Genomic DNA, 18,880 nt, shown 5'->3' with positions numbered 1-18,880 from the left:
CAACGTCTCTTCTGTGGGGAAGAGGTTGCAGGAAAGAGTAAAAGGGCATCCCCTTACTAGGCTACGAAATCGGTTTTGCACTCTGTCATGGCAGGATAGAGTGCTGTGAGCAGCTCCTGCCCAGATGTGGCAACAGTACTCCATCTTAGGACGTACTTGACTCTTATACAGATAGAAAATTGCCAGACTCAAGAAAGAGGGAAAGAGAGAAAGTGTGTGTGTGTGTGGGGGGGGGGTCAGACTAGATGGCTAAAACTCTGTGGACAATGCGTACTTGTTATCATACCTGCACATTGTCACTGTGTGAACTTCATGATTATTCCTATTTACTTGCCTCCCCACGAGGGTAGAGTTAGACACAAGGTCGGTTTTAATGTGGGGAAAATTCAGCTCCCTAAAAGGGGGCACTCTGGATAGGAACAAAAAATAAAAATTGTCTCAGTCTAGAAGGATTTCTCCTACACTGTGATCTTGGCCAAAAGGTCAACAAGAAAGAAATATATATATTTATTTGAAAATGGATGACGTCATAAGAGATGAATGATAGTTGCTAAAAGCAGCATGACGTCATAAATGATTATTTGGATCATTTGAACTACTATTCTCATCTTCAATGTTATTCTCGCACTGTTTCAGAGAGAGGGGAGGGGAGTGAAAGAGAGAAAGAAAGAGAAGGAGATGCATAATGTATAAGTACATCTTAGTTACATGTGTGTGGGCTAGCCTGAGGATCTCAGTGAATGCTACCAGAAGAAAGTTTCCAGAACTGCAATCCTGAAAGATGTTTGGCAATACAGCATCAAAAGTATGATCCAGGGGAGATAACTTGGATATAACCCAAAGGAGATCACTCTTAAAGCAACAAACCTTTGCATAAATAAAGTGAATGTCATGTTTCTGAATTTCTGAGATGAGGATTGATAATTCATATCATTTGAACTAATGTTCTCATCTTAAGTGTTGTATTCACGTTTCAGGCAAGATGACCTTCGACCTTCTTCAGATGCATCTTGTCAAATGCTGGAATCTATACCAAATTTCAAACTACACTCTTTATCTAATTTACAAGGGTGGATTGTTTTCATTCTGTCATCACTGGATAGAAGTCTTAAGTAATATTATTTTATTCATAGTTAAGAGTGTCTTTAGTGAGAAGTGAACCTAAAACCTTTTGAAGATTGTCATTTAGAACTGATTTAACTTAACACTTTTATCCGTTGCACCAGGTGCCATGGACACATGATGAAATGGATAAAGTTGCTGCTGGAATCTAGCAATTTTTTTACATACTGACTAGAGGGAATAAAGTTCTGGTAAGAGAGCAAATTTTAGGCAGAATATTAATAAAATAATTCGATATGGCTTCATTAAGTTGACGGTTATGGTGTGTCAAGTTTTGGTAGCACCTTCTAGAAATTTTATGATTTTAGGCATAGGCGTCCATGAGGGCCTGTGCACTTCATTATTCAACTTGCTATCGCCATGTAATGATCTATTCTAGCAATGATAATATTGCTAGCTTTCAAGTTATTTTCCCTGAATTATACTAGCTAACAAGAAAATGTACTTTCCTACTTGTGGAAACTAAATTAAATTCCATTCTAAGTGAGGGATTCAGAAGCTGGATTTAGCCTCTTTCCTGGTTGGGCTTTAAGACAGTCATATGTCGTCTGATTGGTTATCCATCTTAGCATGATTTTCACGATTTCAGTCAGATGTTGTCTGTTTGGACTGCAATTGGACGAGACTCTTAGATCAGTTTGTCATCTTTACATTTCTTACTTTACTGTTCAGCATCCAATAGCAAAATAAGAAAGATGTCTAATTCTTGAACTTGTGTTGGTATGAAGGTTGCCACAAGATTTCATGTTTGTAACAAGATTTCAGGAAGTAAACCCAAGGGGAAATAACTCTAAGCTGGAAAATAATTTCTACCAAAAGGGAGATAACTTTAGTTTCTATAATATTAACAACAACAGCAACACACCATCATTAATACTGACCAGTTATAACCTATCATGCAGTCAATGTACTTGTAACGGAATCGTGAAGTGGTTCCTATGAACGCTAAAAAGCAAATGACTCTAATTGCTTATCCTCTTTCTTTCTCAGCTTCAGTGGAATTCACTTTCTTCTTCACTCCCAAAAGCAAGTAAGTTTCCACAGGAACATGTTAACTCCAAGTATTTTCATTAAATGTAAATCGTTTCAAACCCCCAAAATTTAGAAACTCCCAGAAAGCTAGGGAATAAAACAGCCAAGACAGGCTGACTTCATCAGCCGACAGTATGTAACAGGAACCCAAGAACGGTTCTCTACAACCCCTACCCTCTGCCCTTAGCTGGAGGAAGCAAGGCAGAAAGAACTTGCACTAAACATAACATTTATACTGCAATTTATCTTAAATATCAGTGTGATTCTTGGCAATACTCAAAAATGCTATCGTCATCTAAAATCACCTCTACCAAAGCCAAGGATCATGCCACATACTCAGTGCTTACGGTTATATCGTATAGGATTAGCGAATCTCTTGATGGAGGCTTCCTTTCTAGGGCAATTGCTCTTGACATATCAAAGGCCTTTGATAGGGTATGGTATAAAGGTCTACTTCACAAGATTTCCAGATACAGTATAACTGGAAATGTCTTCTCAATTATTAAATCATTTCTCTCTGATAGGTTCATAAGAGTAGTGGTTAAGAGGCAAAAATCAGAAGCTCACAGTATTAATGCTGGAGTCCCACAGAGGTCTATCCTGGGACCAAATTTCTTCCTGATCTACATCAATGATCTTCCAAATCACATCCTTAGATCATTCGTTGACATTTATGCTGATGACACTACCATCTATGGCAGCACATCAAAAGCCGTAAATGACCAAGTTCTCTCTGATTCTCTCTGCTCTGATCTTGAGCACATGTTAGAATGGGGAAAGAGGTGGCTGGTTACTTTTAATGCATCTAAAACCAAGCTTCTATCTTTACATCATCAAAGCTCTGATCTCCATCTGGCATCAATTGAAATGAATGGCTCTCGTCTTGGGGAGGCTCCATATTTTGACAAGCTTCTGGGTTTGACCTTTACTCCGTATCTTAAATGGAACACGTACATCAAATCCGTTTCCAAGCTCGCTGGAAAAATGGTGGGATTCTTCTATTGCTTCAGTAGATATCTCACTGCTGATGCAATTCTCTACCTATATAAGAGCCAGGTACATCCAAGGATGGAGTACTGTTGCCACACCTTGGCAAGAGCTGCTAGAAGCAGCTTATCCTGCCTTGACAGAGTTCAAAATATACTTCGTAGCCTATTAAGGGATGCCCTTTTCTCTTCCTTGCAACCTCTTCTTCACAAAAGAGATGTTGCGAGTCTGTCTCTGCCTTATCATTATTTTCATGGCAAGTGCTCATCTGAGCTCCGATCTATGGTCCCCCCTCGCCAATCTGTCATGAGAAACACTTGTCAAGCTGAAAACACTGTCAATACTTTCCCCCACTTTTTATCTGTGCCTAAACCTAAACATAGATTCCATGAACAAAGTTTCTTTCTTAGAACTGCCCGCCTGTGGAACTCTCTTTCATTTGCTTGCATTCCAGCTGACTACAATATAGTCGTCTTCAAGTCTAACATAAACAAGTTCTTTATGAACCGTTCCCTGTAAGTAATCCAATTTACCAAATTTCCACTACTAACGATTACTATGATATTGTCCTATTGACTACTGTACACTTATCCTTGAGTGGTCTCTGGGCCTTGATATGTGGTGAAAAAAAAAGTGCCCCTATATAATATATAACTATCTCTCAACGATTTCCACAGGATCAAGTGACATTATTTACTCGTTACTTTCTGCGGCATATGAGACGTATTCCACAAACAAGGAGAAACTTATTGCAGCTGCTGAAGCGCTTAACGAAGTCAGTAAAGAATATCACAGACTCGAGGAAAACATCAAAGAAAAACGTGGTAAATATCGCATCAATTTTTTTTTTCATAAGGGTAAAATTCAACTTTTTTTTATTTTAAATTTGTATTTAGATTATTCGGACTACTCTTCATGTTTTCAATGTAATTCTTGCAATGTTTTGGCCGATGCAACCTCCGTACTTCTTCAGGTGCATCTTGCTCAACTTGGCAATCTTTATAGCAACTTTTGTCTTGAGTTGAAAGCTATGTTTAGTTTCAGAACAGTTTCCAATGGTTAGTCGTTCTATACAAGTCCTGGAGGTGACTGGTTCTCAGTAGACAGAACAGTTTCCGATGATTAGTTGTTCTATACAAGTCCTGGAGGTGACTGGTTCTCAGTAGACAGAACAGTTTCCGATGATTAGTTGTTCTATACAAGTCCTGAAGGTGACTGGTTCTCAGTAGACAGAACAGTTTCCGATGGTTAGTTGTTCTATACAAGTCCTGGAGGTGACTGGTTCTCAGTAGACAGAACAGTTTCCGATGATTAGTTGTTCTATACAAGTCCTGGAGGTGACTGGTTCTCAGTAGACAGGACAGTTTCCGATGGTTAGTTGTTCTATACAAGTCCTGGAGGTGACTGGTTCTCAGTAGACAGAACAGTTTCCGATGGTTAGTTGTTCTATACAAGTCCTGGAGGTGACTGGTTCTCAGTAGACAGAACAGTTTCCGATGGTTAGTTGTTCTATACAAGTCCTGGAGGTGACTGGTTCTCAGTAGACAGGACAGTTTCCGATGGTTAGTTGTTCTATACAAGTCCTGGAGGTGACTGGTTCTCAGTAGACAGAACAGTTTCCGATGGTTAGTTGTTCTATACAAGTCCTGGAGGTGACTGGTTCTCAGTAGACAGAACAGTTTCCGATGGTTAGTTGTTCTATACAAGTCCTGGAGGTGACTGGTTCTCAGTAGACAGAACAGTTTCCGATGGTTAGTTGTTCTATACAAGTCCTGGAGGTGACTGGTTCTCAGTAGACAGAACAGTTTCCGATGGTTAGTTGTTCTATACAAGTCCTGGAGGTGACTGGTTCTCAGTAGACAGAACAGTTTCTGATGCTTAGTTGTTCTATACAAGTCCTGGAGGTGACTGGTTCTCAGTAGACAGAACAGTTTCCGATGGTTAGTTGTTCTATACAAGTCCTGGAGGTGACTGGTTCTCAGTAGACAGAACAGTTTCCGATGGTTAGTTGTTCTATACAAGTCATGGAGGTGACTGGTTCTCATTAGACAGAACAGTTTCCGATGGTTAGTTGTTCTATACAAGTCCTGGAGGTGACTGGTTCTCAGTAGACAGGACAGTTTCCGATGGTTAGTTGTTCTATACAAGTCCTGGAGGTGACTGGTTCTCAGTAGACAGGACAGTTTCCGATGGTTAGTTGTTCTATACAAGTCCTGGAGGTGACTGGTTCTCAGTAGACAGAACAGTTTCCGATGGTTAGTTGTATACAAGTCCTGGAGGTGACTGGTTCTCAGTAGACAGAACAGTTTCTGATGATTAGTTGTTCTATACAAGTCCTGGAGGTGACTGGTTCTCAGTAGACAGTTCTTGTGTTGGAAGCCCCAGAACAAAAGATTCCTCCCGTGTTGACACAAAGAAAACACATGCAAGGTTGCTACAGAAAAGGTTTAATTTTTATGGAGCAATTCTGGTTTCTGATTGGTTGCTAGCAGAACATGAATTAATTTGATTCGCCAGTTCCTAGCAGCATCGTTTATAAATAGCATCTCCAGACTGTCAGGGACCATATCCTTATTATTAATCAAAAATATTGCAACACTCTGGAATCTTTATAAAACATCGAAGTGAACTCATTATTTAATCCACAGAGGTAGATTATTCTTGTTCTGTCAGCTATGACTCTGGACGAAATCTTAAACTTCTTAATTATATTCTTAGTATTGCCTGTACTGGAGATTGAACCTTAAACCTCTATAAGAATTGGTCGTTATTTAGCATTTTATCTGTTGCATCATAGACGATTCTAGTATGGATTTTTCAACATAAAGATTCCTGAGTACAACAAAATGCAGATCTGCCGAAACGTTGTAAGAATAACACACAGGAGGCGATCAATCGTTTGAATAGTCCTTTTTAATTCAAATTATCAATCTTCATTGAAAAATTCTGAAAGCTGCTTTTTTTGACTCCTAAAACTGACACTCAGCCATTGAATGTACATATCCGATTACCTAAGTTAGGTTCATCAATTTATTATTAGGTTGATGCAAAAATAATGATTTTTGACATAAAGTTGAACGCAAAAAAAAACATTATTTTTGCGCCAGCCTAATATAATAGATGATAGAAAGTTTATCTGACTCCAAAAATGAATTAGGAAGTCGACATCGGAGTTTTAAATGAAAATACTTTTTACTGGGCTATACTGATGAAAATAATAGAAATTGACAGCACCATCTTTCTTAACTTTACTGTGTTGTCTCAACTTCCAAAAACATGTCACACCTCAATTTAGCATGCGTGTAGATCTTGCCTTTCTCAAAAACAAACTCTCCCATTCTTCAAACAGCTTGCTTATTTACAGCCCAAGATTGTCTAATCTGCATACGATCGGCAAGAATTCGGCATTAGTTCACGCGACTGTTTCAGAAAAGAAATCATCTGAGTGTTGCCATTTTGGTTTCTTCTATCATTCAGCAGCCGAACCCTACAAGACGCGCAGACATGTGGTCATTTTTTAGGCAAGCAATATTCAAACTCATTACAATTTTACCTACAGTGGAGAAAGGAATTAGAGCAGCTAAGAGCTAGTCCTTGTAAGTTGCACTATGCAACCCGTTCTGGTCAATGTACTGGTTCCAACTGCCGTCAATGTGAAATAAAATCATGTAGGTGTTGTAAAAACTAGTCGAGCGACATGTGTTCCTATGCCAGAGCTTCTGGTTTGCTAGAGGGACGGGTAATCACTCTAATGGTACACCCGCCTATTTACACCCCCCCATTGAAAAATCTGTGAAGAGATGCAGCTTAGAAGTGAACCATCACCCATAACATCAAACGGAAAAGTGACAGTATTCTATGACAAAGACATACAGGTGGGCAGATACATAAAAGACAAGGCCATTAAACCAGACATTGTTAAATGGGACAAGCCATTAAACCAGACATTGTTAAATGAGACAAGCCATTAAACCAGACATTGTTAAATGGGACAAGCCATTAAACCAGACATTGTTAAATGAGACAAGCCATTAAACCAGACGTTGTTAAATGGGACAAGCCCGAAATAACTGCGCTCATTATCGATGTTACTGCCCCGAATGACTTTGGCCTTAATAGAGCTGAATGGGAAAAGATAAGAAAACAAAATATCAAGATCTAAAGAATGATTTAAAAACAAAATGGTCCCTTAAAGAAATCAATATTCTACCAGTTGTAATAGGAACAACTGGCCTAATGAAAAGCAATCTTAAGAAAGACTTAAAAACAATCACTGGAAGACCAACTTGGCATGAAATACAGATTACAGCTATAAATGGAACAGTGACTTTTCTTAAAAGAGTCGTCGGATATAAATTCAAATCGTAATGAAATCAAGTGTTAGCTCCAGGAGTTAGCTCCCTTGATCTCTTAAAATTAACCAAAGCAAAATGATAATAATAAAAAAAAGCAAAGTTAGTTAGATAACCTCTACTTTGCTTTTCATTGCGTTTTCTTGGCGTTTGTCAATCAAAATTCAATCTTTGTTTATTCTATGAAAATGTGATATTGTCTTTTTTTTTCTTTTTGCTTCTTTTTCTTTTTTTTCTTTTTTTATTCTTAGAGACACTTAAGAATTTCAAGCTTCAGCAGAAACGAATGAAAAAAGAAAAGATGTTGTTCAAAACAAAAGTTTTTGAATACAATCAACAAAGTCTTCTACTTCAGGAAAAGGAAGCGAAACTTCGGGAAAGGAAGAAGCTTTTAAAAGGTAAATGCTTTACGTCTGGTGATACATGGTATCCGTTTAATAATCACTCGAAAATAATCAACAGACTGAGTATATATAACCTTTAACACATTTATTTAACAACTTACAGATTAAGTGGTAATGTAGAAACTGCTGGGTGCGTAATTATTTAAAGTTTGTGTCGTGAAATGCATTTTTGTTTACCTCTTAAAACTATCGTGATCGACATCCTTTTTACCACTTCCTTTCATAACAATAAATGACGGTACACGATGGTTCATACATAGTCTTTTCACACACACGCGTGCTTGTGCGTTCAACAAAACGCATACTGGTGCGTTATCGCCGGTGAGCACTCAACCAACACATCATTGTATATACGTGTGTCGGGTCCTTATTCCTTGGTAACCACTTCCTATGTGCGTCTAGCCATTGACTTGTATCGTTCATCGTTCAGTGGCTTCGATCTTCTCTCACTCAAAACGAACAAACTTTATACGTGAAACACAAGGAGACTTGTTGCGATTTAAAGGTTTTATTGGGAAGAAACACGTTCACAGAATGGGGAGAGACCTAATATTTCTTTCTTATAAAATATAAGCTAAATTAATTCTTCTCACTTATGAATTAAGAATTTGGTCGACGAACAAGCAGTCTAGAAGTAATTCGCTTTGCTCCTTACATTGTTGAGTACGTCTGCTCTCTAGCCCCCCCCCCTCGACGCGAACTGCCTCGTAACTCTATTCCTATCCTCCAAAAAAAACGTGATCTAATTTCGTACGTAATCAACACCTGCATCTAACTGTTTTGTCTAGGAACTTAATCCTTAACCGTTATCACCTGTCTCACCGGGCACACTGAGTTTATTTCTGTTCATCGCTAGGCTGTCCTGACACGCACTGAATGACACGCTCTCGAGATTCATATTCGCTCTACCTACCGGCATAGGGCCCTAATATATAACACAAGTATTATAAACAATTAAAGTATTAAAACAGAATCTATTGATCGGAGTAAAACAATATGACAAAGCTATTACATGTCAGTTACTCGAAGTCAGAATTAAATAGTTGACCTTTCTGTGAAAGAACGACACAGAAACATTATAAACATTACCTGTTTCTTTTTTCATCACTGTTTCTTTTAATTCTTGTTTCTTTTTCCGTTTCTTTTCCCCCGCTTTTTTTTTAATTCTTCATTTTTTCCCTTTCTTTTATTAGTTCCTGTGATTGTACTTTGTTTCTTTTTCCGTTTTTTCTGTTTCTTTTTTGTTTGTTTCTTTCTTTTTTTTTCAGTTTCTTTTTACCTTGTTTATTCCCCCTCTTTCTTTTTCCTTGTTTCTTGTTTCCTATTTTTTTTTTTTTTTTGCCCTGTCATTTTTCCGTTTTTTTTTTATCCGTGTTTCTTTTTCTCTGTTTCTTTTAATTCCTGTGATATTTCCCTGTTTCCTTTTTCCCGTTTCTTTTTCCTGTTTCTTTTAATTCCTGTGATATTCTCCAGTTACGTTTTTATGCTTTTATGTTTTGATGAAAACGCATTTTGCATGTTTTGAATACAGTTACTCCTAACTCTCCCGAGAAACAGGTCACGTTCATACCAAACTATTTAGATTAACACCCCACCATCACTCCAAAATCCATCTTTCCTAGCCTTTTGTTGTATTTTTCTGCTTATCTTATTTCATAACACTATTATCTCCCCTTTTCTCCCAACTTGCCCTGTTGACTACATCTACTACACTCTGTAAATGGATAGCACCACCGATAACCACCATCACAAACGAATCCACTTGTTGACCATGTGTGACAACCCATGATATCTGCCCTATATCTCTAGCTCTACTATTATATAAATATATATTGTGTGCGTGAGTTTCTTCCTCATAGGTTCCGAAACGGCTGAGCCTATCTTTTGCAAATTTCACACAAAGCTAATTTATATGTCTGGCAGTGTTCTTAGATATGTTTTGTTTAGAAATTCATCTGATAAGTATCGAAAATCAGAAAAAAATCCGATCTTAAAAATAGGTTTTCTCTCTTATAGATAAAAAAAATAATTTTTACAGGGAAATATTTTACGTTACACCGACTAAAGGGGATAATAAATCTAAACAAATCATTTCTTCTTTAAAAAAAAAATAGATATATTGTCATCTGGATATATAGCTCAGTGGTAGAGCATTCGACTACAGATCAAATGGTCACCCTGTTCAAGCCTGGGTGTACCTCATCATTTTATTTTAATTATTTTTTAATAATAAGTTCAATTTGCCATAAAAGAAGAGGTACCATTTAATATCTCCGCAAATCATTTCTTTGTTTGCATGTTTTAAAACTAAACATGAATCAGAAGTGACTTTTCCAGAGAATTCATCGTCAAGCCCAAATATCAGCTGACGTGATATTGTAAACAAACACAGATGGAATTTGATGAACGGCATCATCATTATTATTATTATTATTATTATTATTATTATTATTATTATTATTATTATTATTATTATTATTTTTCTATTTATTTATTTTTTTTTTTTTTGTTAATTAGTCTGCCAGGCAAAGTATTCCTCATCTATATATATAAAAGCGAAAATGTATATATGTATGTATGTATGTATGTATGTTTGTATGTTTGCTAAAAACTTTCGACAGACAGAACAAAAATTCACAAACTTGGTCTCATATGAAAGCCCCATCCTTCGCCCGACAAATATCGAAAAATTGGCCAAAAATGTTAATTTTTTTCACCCTGAAATCAGCACTTTTCTACAGGGGGGGGGGTCAGCAAAAACCGCCCTCTCATGACGAATTCGCTTCTACGCATGCGTCAGACGACGTCATAACCTGATTTAGTTTAAATATTTGAAGAACTGACAATTTCATGTCCGTCGTCTTAGCTCAGTTGGTTAGAGCGTTGGGTCATTATCTAAACGTTTTTGGTCCGAATCGTGGTGTGAGATATCTTCTTTTTTTTTCATTTTTTTAAATTTTAATATTGAAGCAGGATTATTTAAGCCATTTTTCACGTAAGGTTCGTTTTTCTGTTTTTTTTGTTTTTTTTTTTTACTTCGCTTATTCTTAGGTTTTCATTAACAACCCCTACCACACACCCGACCGACCACACACACTCAAAAACACCCGGCCAACACCGGGTACCCACCGATTTTTTAAATTTTAATATCGAAACAGGCTTATTTAAGCCATTTTTCACGCTTTTGGGGGGGGGGGATTGTTTAGATTTTTTAAAGAAGTTTTCACGTTCGTTTTTCTGTTTTCTTTTTTGTTTTTGTTTTTTCGATTTTACATATAACATCGTTCGTTTGCATTACGTTAGTTTCTTTTGTGTTTGTTTTTTCGATGTTTTGATTACCCACCCCCCGCCCGCCCGGGTACACCCCGCTTTATTTTTCAGATAAGTTTTAACGTTCATTTTTCTGTTTTCTTTTTTGTTTTTTATACTTCGCTTATTGTTATGTTTTCATCAACACCCATCAACCCCGCCCGAGCACACACACCTACAAACACTCGGGCAACGCCGGGTCCCTCCCCCCACCCGCTAGTCTATAATATAAATCTCACCTGTCTGTTTAAATGTATGTATGTATGTATGTATGTATGTATGTATGTATGTATGCCTAAAACTTTCGACAGAGACGACGGATTTTCACGAGATTGGTATCATTTTGAAGCTCGACATATCGGACGATAAATATCGAAAAATTGGTCAAAAACATTAATTCCTTCACCCTCAACTGGGCAGTTTTCTACAAGGAGGGATCGAATTTTTGCGAGTCATTTTTGCAAGTCATCGTATCGGTTGGATTGACTTTGCCTAATTTTAACGTTCCGAACTTCCGGCCGCGTCATGGAGTAGCGGTAACATTTTTTTCACTTTCTTTTCTATCTTTGTGGCATGAATTCGAGCCTGCCTGTCTACTACCACTTTTTTTTTGGCTCAACACACACCTCCAAACACACGAGCAACGCCAGCCATCCAGGCTAGCCTATTATATAAACCCCACCTATCTGTTTAAATATATGTATGTATGTATGTATGTATGTATGTATGTATGTATGTATGTCTGCCTGCCTAAAAAATTTCTCCGTGGCACCGGACCGGGTCGAAACCGGTACTGTCTGAAAGGGTGATGTCTTGGTCGAATAATATGTAAAAATTAGAAAAAAAAAAAAAAGGTTAATTATTTCCTATAGAAATACACGTTCGTAATGAGGGAGGTTAGTAAAAAATCATTCCGTCATGACAATTTAGCCAAACATGCACGCGCGAAAAACCTTTTTTGAATTAGTTTAAATAGAAAAGAAAAACAATCGATCATAGAGTAGTTGTTATAGTGACAGCGTCGTTGTCTTAAGGTTGTATGTTCGCGTCAACATATCAGACATTTTTTTTTCGATTTTTTGAAGTTTTAATATTTAAACAGTTATTCATGCCATGTTTTCGTTCGTTTATTATTTATTTTTCCTTTTTTTTATTTTTCCATCACGTTCGCTGCTTTTTTGTTTTTGCTTTTGTTTTTCAGATTTTTTAAAAAGAAGTTTTTACATTAAAACAGGGTTATTCATGCCATTTTTTTTTGTTTGCATATTCTTTATTTTACATCACGTCCGCTGTTGTTGTTTTTTTGTTTGTTTTTCCGATTTTAACAAAAAGTTTCAACATTTAAACAGGGTTATTTCGTTCGCGTATTCTTTATTTTCCCTTTTATTATTGTTTTGATCTACCCCCCCCCACACACACACACCTCACCACACCCGGCCAACCCCGGGTACCACCGCTAGTCTTAATATGAATCTCACCTGTCTGTTTAAATGTATGTATGTCTGCCTAAAATTTTCGACAGGGGCGACAGTTTTTCACGAGATTGGTATCATTTTGAAGCGCGGCCCTTCGGACGACAAATATCGAAAAATTAGCTAAAAACATTAATTCCTTCACTCTCAACTGGGCACTTTTCTACAAGAAGGGGTCGCTTTTTCATCGTTATTTTCGAAAGTCATCCCCTCATTTCGATTGAATAGCTTCGCTATTTCCGGTTTGGCGATGGATGCAATGGCAAAGACGTTGCGTTTTTTTTTTTTTTTTTTTTTTTCACATTCTTTTCCTCCTTTGCAGTACAAGTTCGAGCCTGCCTGCCTATTACCACTTTTTTTTTTTTTTTTTTTGCTCAACACACACCTCCGGCAACACTGGGCACCCAGGCTAATCTATAATATAAATCTCATCTGCTGTTTAAATGCGTATATGTATGTATGTATGTATGTTTGTATGTCTGCCTAAAACTTTCGACAGAAGCGACGGATTTTCACGAGATCGGTATCGTTTTAAAACACGACCCTTCGGACGACAAATATCGAAAAATTGGCTACAAATATTAATTCTTCCTCCCTCAACGGGGCACTTTTCTACAAGGAAGGGTTGTTTTTTTCGCCGATATTTTCGAAAGTCATCCTCTCTTTTCGATTGACTAGCCTTAATTTAAACCTTCGCCACTCTCGCCGCAATAAAGTGATACACACTTAAAATTACCAGAAAATAGAAAAAAAATTAGCATAATTTTCAAAATATTTGTTCAAATTCCACAAAAATCTAGGAAATAAGGCACATTGTTAAGCTCTATCAGTGTACCAATTTTCACTTCTCAGCGTTTCATAGCAATTTCAAAATTAAAATATATTGACCTACAATAAAGCGATACACAGGTTTCAGTGTTGCCATGGCAAAGCGAATCGGTTTCCCTTTTCCCTGTTCCTATTTTGGACTTCAGCGTGTGTACGAAACACCATGGTGGACGAAACAAATTAAAAATTATTCGTAACCCATAAACAACCATACAAGAAAAACACCATACAAACTTAGGTTTAATTTTGTTCCAATTCGGAGTGCCCATGGATTTTCTTCACATAAAAAATTGACCTAGTGTGTAACTTTGCACTCTTAGGGCATCAAGAAAATCAGAACAAAAGGGAATATCACCAAGAGTAGTTATATTATTTAACCTGTAAATAAAGAGAGAGAGAGAGAGAGAGAGAGAGAGAGAAAGAGAGAGAGAGAGAGAGAGAGAGAAAGAGAGAGAGAAAGAAAGAGAGAGAGAGAAAGAGAGAGAGAGAGAGAAAGAGAGAGAGAAAGAAAGAGAGAGAGAGAAAGAGAGAGAGAGAGAGAAAGAGAGAGAGAGAGAGAGAGAGAGATTTCGGATTTTGTCTTTTTTATTTTTTATATTTAATTAGGTTTACACACTCATAGCTTTCTGATCCAAACAATTTATACACAAAATTGAGTTCTTTTGTCGCACTTACATCAACTTATATATTTTTTATTCACTCTTAAAGTTTTTTTTTTTGTTTTTTTTTTACACAGTGATCACCACTTATCAAGGCCCGGAAGCCACTCAGGGATAAGGGTTATTGCAAGTACATTACGTTAGTGTGGAGATTTGATGAAGTGTTTACTTAAGGGGGCGGTTCATTAGGAATTTGTTAACATTGGACTTGAAGACATCCAAGTTGTAGTCCGGTGGGAAGCAGGCAGACGGAACAGAGTTCCACAGGCGTGCAGTTCTAAGAAAGAAGCTTTGTTCATGGAATCCGCGTTTTGATTTAGGCACAGATATAGAGTGGGGGAAATTTAAAACAAAAACTAAACAAAAAATTAAGCACAAGGCCACCCAAAAATTGAAGAAGGGTTGTCTATGGTAATCTTCGTCACTGTAGCTTTGCTTGTTTATGCTTGATTCTAGCTAAAGTTCTCATTCACCATAATACATCAAGCACACCGAGGGTCGCCCTACCTAAGATTCACAAATCATATCGTGTGTGTGTGTTTTTTTTATTATATTATTCTCTTTATTTTTTTTATAAGCAATAAAATAAATTTGTAAACATAAAATTTTGTTTGACTTTTTATATTAAAAAATTATTAAACGGACTTCTTAATCATTGATAGCTACGCCATACAGGTTAACTAATTTGCCTATTCCTTTGAAAACCGAGCTTTCATTAATTAATTATTCATTTTTTATGGTTTCTTATTGAATGATCACGTGCATTTAACTATTACGCTCAGTTCTATTTAGGCAAAATTTTTATATTGTGCATAATTGCATAGTATTAAGGATGAAAAAGTTCAAGCACATGCACATGTATTTGTATCTATATCTATATATATATATATATATATCTATATATATCTATCTATATCTATCTATCTATCTATATATATATATATATATATATATATATATATATATATATATATATATATAAATGTGACTTTGTCTGTGTGTACGTAGAACGGTTTCTACCAAACTCATTTCTCAAGTTTTGGTCTACAGATATGAAATTTCTTATATAGAGGATTTAGACCTGTGGAATAAATTCAATTTGGCTTTTAGCTGTTAAAAATTGCTGCTAAGGGGTCACAATTGAAAAATAAGAAAATTGAACTTGGCGGGTGCAAGTCGACTAACCCTGTTACTTCTATGCATGCGCAAATATACATTTGTAGGTTGAAGTTGCTTAATTTTTATCCTTTTATCATCCATTTGTTGATAGCTCAAATGGCAACGACTAAGACTGGATTGCTGAATGTTTTGGTTTTGATTTTAGCTGATGCACCCAAGTCATTTTTTTAAACTTTTGAAATCATTACTATATATTGTATACAATATAATAATCAACAGAGAATTAGCTATAAAATAATAAATACGAAATATGCATGAATTAAAATATCATATTTAAGGGTATTTAATGACTGGATCATGCCGGGGGTGGGGCATTACTATATATTGGGTACAATATAATAATCAATAGAGAATGGGCTCTATGATAATAAATATGTAAGCTGTACAAATTGAAATATATTTAAGCGTATATTATCACTGGGCATTACCAGGCGGCCTGCAAGTCTATATTAAAGCTGAGTGGGTGACCCAACGTGTTATTTTTTAAACACAACTAGAATAAGCAACTAGAGAAGAAGCTATCTTTCATTCAATATCTTCTGAATACGTCGACATAGAAGACATTATCTTCCATCATGTTATTTTCTGTTCTATATCCAGACATGCGGAAGACATTATCATCGATGTCCATTTTTTTTTTCCCCCCCGTTTGTCTTTTGGAATTATCACTCATCTTCTTTCTTTCTTTCTTTTTCTTTTTTTTTTTTTTTTTTGTTGGTCTTTGCAGAAGCCATTAACATTCATCATTTACTTTTCTTGTTTTACTTTACAGAAGAGTTCCAATGTGACAGAGCTCGAGTCGAGCAACTTGCAGACGAACTGGCGGTGTATTTGAACTACAAAGCCATTCAACTCAACGATTACGAAATTTCCTCAGCCTCAGAAAACGGTTTGTGTTTCATTCTGATTGCATTCATTACAATATTTTTATCTCTTATATAATAAAAGGACTGCAGAAACTCCCTTCTGGGCCAAAGTATCGTAGGTTTACAACAACAGATGCCGCATAAAAATTTAATACATCTAGCCTAATAGCCACTATCTTCTGTAGCTTTCGAACACCATTATGTACACATTCAATTGTGATAATAAAATAGTACATTGCATCTGAAGAGCAACACCATCATAATCGTAACATCTTCAAAGGAAGGAGTTCCTATTTTCTCTCTAAATATTAAGTCTTACTACCACTACCAGTAAATACCAGGACTAATTCTACATTTTCCTACGCTATTGAGATTGCACTGATCGTAACTGTTTAATAGATACAGAGATATACCATAAAATTTTAGTTTTCCCATACATAATTAATAACATCTTCTTTCACATAGTCCGCCCATTCTGATTGGCTGAGCTCTGAACATTCTAATATTTTAGAATCCTATTCTTCCCTACATTAACGAACGGTTACTACATTGAAATATGGCGTCACTATACACAACTGTTCTTAATGTAAGATGCCACTTCTCTTGTGAAAAATAATTAAATATATATATATATATATATATATATATATATATATTGTGAGGAAAATAGACAAGGCTTACCGCAAAAACGTGATTGTGTCGGTCTGTTGTGCGCGATGAAAAGGAAAAACGAAAAAATCCAAGATGGCGACCGTGGTCTTTTAATATCGCTGGTCTCGAACAGGTCTTGAAAAATTGCGTCTCACACGTGATTTTGAGGTGTGCGATGGCACCATAAAAGCAGGTTGCTGGGGGGGGGAGTGGGCAGAAGCGTTCAGAACTGTATAAAGTGAACCTCGTCAGACTTTTCCGAACTTGTTTACATTGGACTTGAAGGCAACGATATTGTCGTCGGTCGAGAAGCAAGCCAGCAGAACAGTGTTCCATAGGCAGGCAGTCCTAAGAAAGAAGCGTTCAGACCTGTGTAGAGTGAACATCGTCGTGCAACTCAGACTTTTCCGATTTCATATTTACTTTTCTTATTGTATTTGCAGTTTATTTCCGTTTTTTTTTATTTGGACATTCGTACGCACATCTGTTGGTATGCGTGTGTCTGGCTGCACGTGTATCGTCCTATTACTTTGTTGATTTATTCTTTAGAAGGTTTTCTTTAATTTTTTTTTTTTGCAGCGAATTATTATTTATAAAACACTATAACTTTGATACAAATTAAAAATCGGCTACAATTTTTATTATACGATATTTGCAAGTGCGAGCTCAATTACTTGTCCATAATAAAATTAAACACTCACGTTTGCATCACTTTCAACCTAATGTATCCGTAAGTATGGAGAACATGAAAAACATACATTTTTGCCTTTTTTTTTATGGCGTTTCTTTTCCATGTCCATTAAGCCACAGCAATGCGTGGCCGGGTACCGCTCGTTACAAATAAAATTAAAGTATACTTTGTTTTTTTTGTTTTTTGTTTTTTTTATTACATTTTCACTCCAAACAAGGCAAATTGCCACTTTGGTGTAAGGGGCTACTATCAGGGGCAACAACTACTGGGGTACTATGTAGGGATTTGGGCAGCAAGATATCGGTTCACGTTACATTTGAACTTCTGCACGTCAGTACTGTTGGGGAAGCAGGGACCTGGAATGGAATTCCAGAGTCTAGCGGTTCTGGGGAAGAAACTATTGGAGTAAAAAGATCTTTTACATCTAGAGATCTCTAGAGTGTGGGGGTGGGATTACTTAGTAGTAGTAGTAGTAGTAGTAGTAGTAGTAGTAGTAGTAGTAGTAGTAGCAGCAGCAGTAGTAGTAGTTGTGACCCAACATCTAGTCTATCTATATATCTATAAAAGTGAGAATGTGTGTGTGTGAGGGCACTTCTCACCCTATATACTTAACAAATTTTTGATCTACAGACTTGAAATTTGGTACATACGGTATTTAGACACGTGGAAAACTTTTTAATCCGTTTCCATCTGGAAAAACGGGCTGCTAAGGAGTCAAAATTTAAAAATTAGTACGTGCTAGGCCACCGGATTTTTATCTGTTTTCAATTGTTTCATGACTGCGCATGCACGGTCATGAAATATGAGAGCTTCCTTATGTTAAGTATGAGTTGGTTTGAAAACACTTTTTAAAAGTTCTGTCTAGCTGGTATAATGGTTATCGTACTTGACTCGCTGCCTTTTGGTTTTGGTTTTGATCTCAGCTCACATATTTTTATTTATTTATTTATTTACAAGAAGTGAACGGTTAAAAAAAAAACACATAATACTCCCCGGGTACATCTTCTAGTATATCTATAAAAGTGAGAATGTGTGTGTGTGTGTGTGTGTGTGTGTGTGTGTGTGTGTGTGTGTGTGCGTGTGCGTGCGCGTGTGAGGGCACTTCTCAACCTATATACTCAACAAATTTTTGAACTACAGACTTGAAATTTAGTATATAGGGTATTCGCACATGTGGAAAACTCTTTAATTGTTTTCAGCCATGGAAAAAACGGCATGCATGTGTTAAAGTAACTATATAACTAGCTTGTTTTTTAGTTGAATAATGATGAATAGAAGGATTAGAAATCTCCACATAGCACTCATTCAAAACAACAGTCGACCCACAA

The 18,880-nt window shown here is 36.5% G+C and overlaps 1 protein-coding gene across 13 annotated transcripts in view; it reads left to right on the top strand.

The window, feature by feature from the left end:
- Nucleotides 1-18,880, top strand: part of LOC145285948 (uncharacterized) — a 90,897-nt gene that overhangs the window by 18,941 nt on the left and 53,076 nt on the right. For 11 of the 13 annotated variants that reach the window (XM_080134468.1, XM_080134460.1, XM_080134467.1 and 8 more), the window contains 3 exons: nucleotides 3,819-3,965; nucleotides 7,745-7,891; nucleotides 16,117-16,233. In XM_080134468.1, coding sequence (XP_079990594.1) covers nucleotides 3,819-3,965; nucleotides 7,745-7,891; nucleotides 16,117-16,233 — 411 coding nt within the window. The remainder of the gene's footprint in view (nucleotides 1-3,818; nucleotides 3,966-7,744; nucleotides 7,892-16,116; nucleotides 16,234-18,880) is intronic. The other 2 variants (XM_080134464.1, XM_080134470.1) reach the window with 1 other exon arrangement.

Source organism: Euprymna scolopes, chromosome 10 (assembly GCF_053919585.1).
Source record: "Euprymna scolopes isolate OS-2025 chromosome 10, ASM5391958v1, whole genome shotgun sequence".
Lineage (NCBI taxonomy): Eukaryota > Metazoa > Mollusca > Cephalopoda > Sepiida > Sepiolidae > Euprymna > Euprymna scolopes.
The sequence above is the reverse complement of the archived record's forward strand: the minus strand, read 5'-3'. Positions and strand labels throughout refer to the sequence as shown.